This window comes from Morone saxatilis, unplaced genomic scaffold (genome assembly GCF_004916995.1).
Source record: "Morone saxatilis isolate NCDOM2014 unplaced genomic scaffold, NCSU_SB_2.0 Contig11, whole genome shotgun sequence".
In the NCBI taxonomy this organism is placed as follows: Eukaryota; Metazoa; Chordata; class Actinopteri; family Moronidae; genus Morone; species Morone saxatilis.
Window position 1 is genome coordinate 29,792,872 of NW_023339663.1, and position 8,426 is coordinate 29,801,297.

Here is an 8,426-nt window from a genome sequence, read left to right on the forward strand (position 1 = left end):
GGTTTGTTACACATAACCATCTGGGAAGTTGTTGTTGGAAACTCTACGCTAACATCTATGGGAGCCACTAGTTTAGTTTAATGAACAGTTGATTTGAATGAATGAAAGGTCACAGTAATGCTAACTTTCCATTTGTTTATGCATATGCTTTAAGCTATATGTCAAACATGCAGACAGTTAAGGTTATGTCAGTTTTAGTTAATGCTCATTTGTTTAATGGGAGACAGAAATGTTTTGTTAATAAGAAGGGACCTAATTTATGTAATTTATCTGTGCTGTAGCTCTTACACTGTTTTATGAGGAAAGGAAAGGGAAGAATAATGTTCAATAAAAGGCTTACGGCTGAACATAAATAAACTCTTCTAAAAACATCAGTAAGCTTCACCATTGTCTGTTTGTGTTCGTTACAGCCAGTACTTCCTCAGAGGACGCTGATTGGCCACATAAGCATAGATTGAAGCCTGGCAAGATTCTTATGTAATTTCATAATCTTGCGAGTCCAGCTGCATCGCAATCCTTTTTTCATTATGTTGATAAAAAATGCAATTCAAGTAGAATCATGTTAATCCAAAAAGTAGTTTTTTTTTTAATGGTACTGTACATAAGTGCAATTTCTAGGAGACATGGTTGTTTTGGAAGGCACTGACAAACAACATATTTCCGCAATTTAGGTATGAGGGAAACTGCTGCATTCTGCAAAACTCTGATTGGTAGTTTGAGAGTTGCACTGCGGGCTTCATCAGTTCTACCTGGGCTGCCCAAAAATGAGCAGACATCCAGTTTTTGTTGACGGAGGACCAAAGGAGCCGTCCATAACAGCCTCCTTTTTCTCGCCTCGTCTCCTTGCGGGTAACTTTCTGTTTGCAGTGCAGAGCAGTGAGGGGAGAGGAAGTGAAGAAAACTATTCTGTGTAATGGTGACCAATAAGATCTAAAAAACAATAAGTTTTGCTGGTGATTTTTATTTCAGAATAATGAGCTGTTTTCTGCGGCCATCACTCGCCTGCTCAGGCCAAACACAGCTTTTCCCCCATCCAACCTTGCTTCCCACCTTTTACAAAAGCCTCTGTCATCCTCGCCACACCATCGCTCTGAAGCTGCGAGAGTAATCATATGTGTGAAAACGGTTTGGATGCTGCTGGCCGTCTCAATAGATGAATAAAAACAGCGTGATGGAGGAAGAGAGGGTGAAACTTTCACACCCGGCTGCTAATGGGGAGATGTTGTCTGCGGGACAACCATCAAAACTGTCTGTGTTTGTTGTCTGAGGTGGATTTCGAGCCGAATATTTGGCAGGTTTCCTCCTGGGAGGAGATTTCTGGAATAGCGAGGGAATTTGCATGGGTTGTTCTGAAGACACCGAAGGTCGGGGGTTTCACAGATTTAGGAGGCAAGTCAGGGAATATCATCTGTATCACAGGCTATATCTGACAGGTTTGTTCGGATATTTGTTGTATTACACAGTGTTCAGATTGTTTTTCTTCCACTAGAACAAACCTGGCTGGTCAACTATTATATTCAGAGCTTTTTCTGAGACGAGCACTGGGAATGGTAATTTAGTAACAGCTGAAGGGCAAGAGCATGGAAGGTCTCACTGGATAACATTAATTCTGTATTACACCAGCAGTTTAATGAAAGCAACAGAGGACTCAAATAACAATAACAGAATATAGATCAAGTGTAAACCTATTGCCACATCACCCATTGGTTTGTAGAGACATTATGGTCGTCACCATGACAGTTGAGCTGCTCTCATTGGCTGCGCAGTTTCAACTCGTCCATAGCAGAAAACAATGGCGGCTTGCCTGGTCAGGATCTGGTATTCCAGAAAAACAGTAAAATGTGTTTGTGAGCAGATTTGGGGAGAGAAATAGCCAACGCAGGAACAGAATCTGGATCCATATCTGATCAGCACTGCCTAATTTGACAGTTTGATCTGAGTTTGGTGCGCTGCACTGGACAGACTCACTGAGAATGACCTGTCAATCACAAGTTAGTCTGTCTCGGAGGTTTCAGAACATTTATTAAGGGCTGAATGTAATCAAAGGGAAAAGCAGAAAAAAATATTTGTATCCATAAAATATGATCTAGTTTCACCAAAATCAGTGAGTAAAGTAATCATTGAGGCCCCGCCATAGATGTATGTATTAAATGGGCACTCAGAAACACAACATTTGTTATTGTTGGCCAGATACTGGAGTATACGTAGATGACTTATAGCACTAGACATATGTGATAAAAAGAAAAAAAAACACTTAAACATCAATTTTGACCTCAAAGTGACTTTAAAATTAAATCTGCTCTTCCTTCCTAATAAAAATTTTAACTGCTGGACACAAGATATTTCCTACTTTAATGTCCATGAGGAGAATAAGAGGGAAAATATCATAAACAACACCACATTAATGATTTTTCTGTCTTTTTGCAGCCTGAATATGGAGAGTTCAAAATAGCAGAGAATGTTCTGCATCTGATTTATAACCAAGGAATGATCTGGTGAGTCTGTGTCTAAAATAACTGACGGAAAAATGAAACACTGAGGGTATCTTTCTGATTCCGCTGTATCACCTTGGCCTTGCCACCGTGTGTGTAATAGAGGATCTAATTCAGAGTTAATAGCCTGGCTGGTGCTGACCAGTCTCTCCATGACCCTGTTTAAAGGACTGTGGCCCTCTGTAATCTGTCCATTACACCTCTGTGGCTGGATCAACTCCATTTCCTCAGCTCATTTCAGAGATGTCGCCTTGCAGCAATGAACATAATGAAGTGAAACTATGAGACTCGGATGTAATGTCTTTTATATGGGCTGTGACCCGTGGCTGTGTGTGTGTGTGTGTGTGTGACTGACTTTTCTCTTTCTTTCCTCCAGGATGGGAGCTTTTTTCTCTCCCTGTCTTCCTGCCTTCAATGTGCTGAAGCTGATTGGTCTAATGTATCTAAGGAGCTGGGCTGTCCTCACCTGCAATGTTCCCCATCAGCAGGTGTTCCGAGCATCCAGGTCAGACACATACATAAAGCATACATAGTGACAACAGTCTAAACTTTGACCTGTGAGGAATCCTAACAGACAAACACAAAGGTTGCCAACAGAAAGACCTGATTATCTTTATTTTTACAGTATGGTAGGAGAAAAACCATTTCACATTTGCAGTAATATCAGCTCATTTACAGCACTGCTTTTTTTGCTATATGTATTTAAATAACCCATACTACAACAAAGTTCTGACTGATTTACAGCGAGGGGCCCTAAGCAAAACTGGGCTAAGGGGCCCTCCTACCTGACCCATAAGCCATGTAAACCATTTCCTGTAGCCACAGTCAAACCTTACACCCCAGTGCTCCCACTGCAATCCTCTCCAAATTAGAACAGTTTGCTCTGTCTGTTGTAAGAATTAGTGGCCCTATATAAAGCAGAATGAGGTATATTTATTGAATAGAACATTTCTATAGAATCTTAAGATAAGTGAATATCAACATTAACATTGTAGAAAAATATAATATGTAGAAAATAATTTCCCCCCCCAAAAACAGCTTTGGCTCTGCTGCCTGGTAATTAGACCAGTCCTAAAATATTATACAATTAGCTTTGTCTATACAATGTAAACAAAAGCCTACAGGCTATTGCTGCACCTTTATGTCAAAACAGCTGCATCAGGCCCTCCTGGTGCTGACACCACCAGTCACCAACAAATAAAAGATGGACGTTGCATCTCCACTTCCTCTCACTGTACAAAAATAAAGCCAAAATATCCTGGATACAGCCACTGCTATCTTTTCTGAGACGCAGTTGCTGTTTATCAAATAGGTGTGTTTTGCTCTCACAAAGTCAGAGAACAGCCCTGGAAGACACAGACAGACAAAGGGCAGCACTGTCCAGCAGCTGCCTTTACTTACATCAAACTTGGAGAGGAGAGAACACAAGTTTACCTGATTCTTGTTCCCACATTTTACTCTCATGATATTTTTTTGCTCTTTAATGTGACGGATAGTTCTGTTCATCCTCTGATCAAAGTTGCAAATACTGACAGCCAGAAACAGAGAATGGAAAAATAGAGAAAAAACTGACCACTTGACCATCCGCCACATTTCAAGTGATGTACTGTGTAACACTACTTTAATAGCTATCCAGCATAATCCATCAAGAGTTTCATTTTAATTATCACAGACCAGTTATATTAGTAAAACGTATAAATACAAATTCATGTTTTCCCGGGCTGGCATGTGGACCTCTTGGTCCTCTGTACACCCAGGGAATCTGTGTAAAGTGTATGGTCTCAGCCAGGACCACTCTCCATGAAGCACAGGCTTGTGTTTCACATTCAGTTTTTTTCCAAAGTGGAATTTTGCCGCTACTGTTGGAGCAGCTGATACCTGCACAGCTTCTTCCCCATTTCTTAGACATTGTTGCAAAAGTAACGTTACATAGAAAGTAAAGAGAAAAGTAGAACATTGTGCACCTCTTAGGACAGCTTGCATTCATACACGAATATGCTGTAGCTTCCCCGGATTTGTGTATAGGACCGACCTCTTCACTAGATAGATAGACAGCTACTGTATAGAGACTGGTGTGAAAATGACTAATAAGTGTTTAAAGGGATAGTTCAGATTTTTTGAAGTGTGGTCGGAGGTACTCATCCATAGTCAGTATATAACCTACAGTAGATGGCGGTCGCTAGCTATGCCCCAAGTTTTGAGAAGACAGGAGTCATACCAGCAGAGAAGCTAGGTGATTTACTGCTGTGGACAGGGCAGCAGCAATACGTATTTTAGTGACCTATCAATCAATATATCGAATAAATACATTATCAAATCAGTATATACATAGAGTAGTTTCAATATCTGTAAAATATGTTAAATATGAATACAAAATCTACTCAACAAATAAATGATGTATTATTATAAATATAAAACTTTTTTGATCCTTAGATGAAATTCATAATCTACCCAGCAGTATATAAAGTAATTAAAATGAACTCCAGCTTAACCAGCTGCAACATTAAACTGATGAACACATTAAGGTATCAATAATTAGAAAAATATATATTATTAATATAATATACATATATAAGTTATAATTATTTGATGTTATTAATATAAATTCTTCTTCACAATAAATACTTTTACTTTTGGTACTTTAAGTAAGGCCTATGTTTTCAAGCTTGTATGTTTGTATTTTTAATGCAGGACTTTTACTTGTTAGCACTTGGAAGCAGGCCACAGACGCCCTTAAGTTTGTTTGCAATTGCCAAAAAAAGAGCAACCTAGAGTTCTGTCGTGGCAGTTGGAGAAAAATGGGCAGGCACATGCCTCACTGTCAAAGACCAACACGGTCATTTGTGGAGAATCCGTCACAAAAATCAAACATATACTCTATATTATTTTTTATTATTCTTTAAGAGGAGAGACCCCTCCATTTGTCAATAACATTACCAGCAACACAATATTCTTTAAGGCAGCTCCTGTCAACGTCCCTGAGGCACTGAGGGTGGAGGCAGAAAGATTCCTCTGCCCCCGTCAATGGAGGTCAGTTTTCAATTTAAGGAAGATATTGCTTATACTATGGACTTAATTAACACCAATATGTTGTCTTTCTCGTTCAGGTTTCATTTGGCACAGGATATAAATTGTATGAGATTAAAGTCAGATTAGTGTGTTTTCAGAACCATGGACAGCTTCAGAGAAAGTGACAGAGGACAGGTAGAGACAGAGCTACACTCCATCACCTCATGCCCCAAATACCAGGCTCTGAGTTCTAATGTCAGTTTCCTTCCTGTATGAGGTCATCAAGAGTGAAACTGTCAGTGTTCTGGGAGCAATGGAGGTTGAGGGCAGGCCGGGGATGATGGTGACGAGGTCTTCGCTCCATAAATGATTAAAAAAAAAAAAATGAATATAAGAATATTTGTTTATATAGTTGTATTAATACAAATTGGCATTGTTCTATTTTTAATTTGTTATACTTGTTGAGTTGTATTTTACTGTTCAAATTGTTTCAGAAGGGTTGTATTTACTGTTGCTTCTGTAATGTTTGGCCAGTTGTATGGAAGGGTGTTACTCAAGACTACCAATCCTGTCCACCAGAAATTACATTTAGGCCTACTAAATTGTTTTCATTAGTTAGACAACGTAATGGCTGCATAGATTATGTTCAGAGATTTGTTTGAGTGACAGGCAGGGCTGGATAGAGTAGACTAAAGTAGACTAAAGATTATTTCATTATAGGTTTACCAAAACCGATGATCTACAACCCCCCGCAGAAGAACCAAATACCATATTTTACAATTGAAGTAATCAACATAATTGTCTTCAGGGTCAATTACAGGAATATGACTCCTGCCGATCGCTCTGGCGCACTGGGAGAGACCCTACTTTATTCAGAAACTTTGTAGGATCTCATCGCGCATAGGAGTTGGGTTGTATTGGCTGGCAACCGGGCGTGTTACTGCAAATTGTCTAACCTTTTTGGCATCGCAAAGTTCTCCATTTTCTCGATTGCCCTCAAGCTCCACAAGGCCGACGCATGCTTATGTAAGCATGAACAAAGCAGTCACATTGGTGACATTCACCCCTTAATCAATCTCCAACCTTTAGCGATACAGAGCCGTTAGCTAGTTAGTTAGTGCAGCTAACATTAGTTGACTCAGCCCTGGGTGCCACGAGCCAAACCCAGCAAAAAAAACACCTTAATACACCTCATTCAGTCGGGATCAGATTCTGGATTCAGTCCCGATCTGGCAAAGTCTGCTAACTGCTTGACTAGAGGACGTAACACACAGCACTATTGACTGCCACGACAAGTCCCTCCCTAGCTGCCAATTTTTATAGGAGATATGTAAATAATATATACGGAAGCAAATCACACTCTGCTTTCTGTTTCATGTGGACTTTAAAGATCAAAGTCAGGCCTAATCTCTCACACACTCTCAGAACAAAAGGACACATTTATTTTATGTCCATATTTTCTCTTACGTCACCGACTCCAGACTTGTCACAGTGTGATGCTCTCTTTGATAAAGACCAAACTGTATCAGCACACTGCTCACATGACACGTTTATCAGCAGTGGTTTTCTCACTTTTTCTCTCATCCCTTTTCATTTCCCAGCTCTGCAACGATGCTGACAAATCAGTGTGTAGTCCCGCAGTACAGTAAATGCATCTTCCTATACATATACACATACACGCAGGCCTAAAGCGCTCAGCCCACTCTGATTTATGTAACCAGGCTGTCATTGCCTCTTTCAGTCCTTATCAGTCTCTCACAGATGTGGTGGAAAATCCAAACAGCCACACACACACACACACACACAGAGGCAGTGAACTATACAGCTGAGAGGAGATTTCATGTGAGCCATTAAATTCAGTTGTGCAGGAAGAGAGAGCGATTGATACTGACATGTTGCTGATAGTAAAGAAGGCCTTTTTTATGCCCCCCCTACTCATAATTATGGAGTGCTGAGACACTTGAATGTGTGTAACACTGACAATATTTCTGTCTGCGATAATAAGGATTTTGTTTTAGCATCACTGAAGTAGTCCAGTGTTCTCAGCCTCACACAAGAGATGTAGCAAGTGAAATGGGAGAATTGTTGTTGGCTTTCACAGATGGTAATGTACGGCCAAAGCTGAATACTGGCTTTTTAATGTTCATAAACACAAAAGCACAACCCAACATGGAGCATTAAATCAGTAATTTAAGTGAAGACATACAACAGTGGGGCTTTATTAGTAAGGATTGTTTTGTGAATGTAATTCACCCTCTGAAGCCGACACAAAGTCTGTTGTATTTGTATTCTATATATATATAATATTGGGTCCAAGGTGTCAAAAACAAGAAGAGTTTGGCCTGCTGTTAAAGGAGCTTCCTGCTCACTGCCATTAGTCTATTTGTGTCTGTTCCAGAGGCATTCATTAGCTGTACCACACAATTTCACAGTTAATTCATAATGTTCTGACCCAGTCTTTCAACAGGATGTTAATTAAAAACAATAGTGGATTCCAGGTTCTCTGATTTCAGACCTGTTTTTAGCCTTTATGCATGATGATGGTACTGGGCTATGAAGGTCAAAGAATAATATAGATAGAATAAAAAACAAAGCAAGTGAAAAGAAAAAGGAAAATGCTTCATGTACTTTTTTCCACATGCACTTCAATTTCAGTTGTATTTTGCTGAATTGTTCTGCAGATGCCTCCAAAATCTGCATTAGAGTAAAGGCCTTTGCACACCAAGTCCATATTTTTCATATGCGTTTTTTAAATCTGTTGTTCAATTAAAATTGTTTACGCATAGAAACCTTGCACACTGATTCAGTTCAGTCAGCCAACTCACGTTTGTAATGTTTATTACTGCAGTACAGCATATTTAGATTTTGGCGTCTAGGCTCCAACCTCATCACTCCCCGCAGATATGGTTACATAGAGATATTGGG

General features: G+C 39.7%; 1 protein-coding gene across 1 annotated transcript in view; it reads right to left on the bottom strand.

Moving 5' to 3' along the window:
• The window catches only part of LOC118343420 (transmembrane channel-like protein 3), a 38,743-nt gene that overhangs the window by 6,803 nt on the left and 23,514 nt on the right, over positions 1-8,426 (bottom strand). Inside the window, 1 exon segment of the mRNA XM_035682221.1 lies at positions 1,039-1,096. Within this exon segment, the coding sequence (XP_035538114.1) occupies positions 1,039-1,096 (58 nt within the window).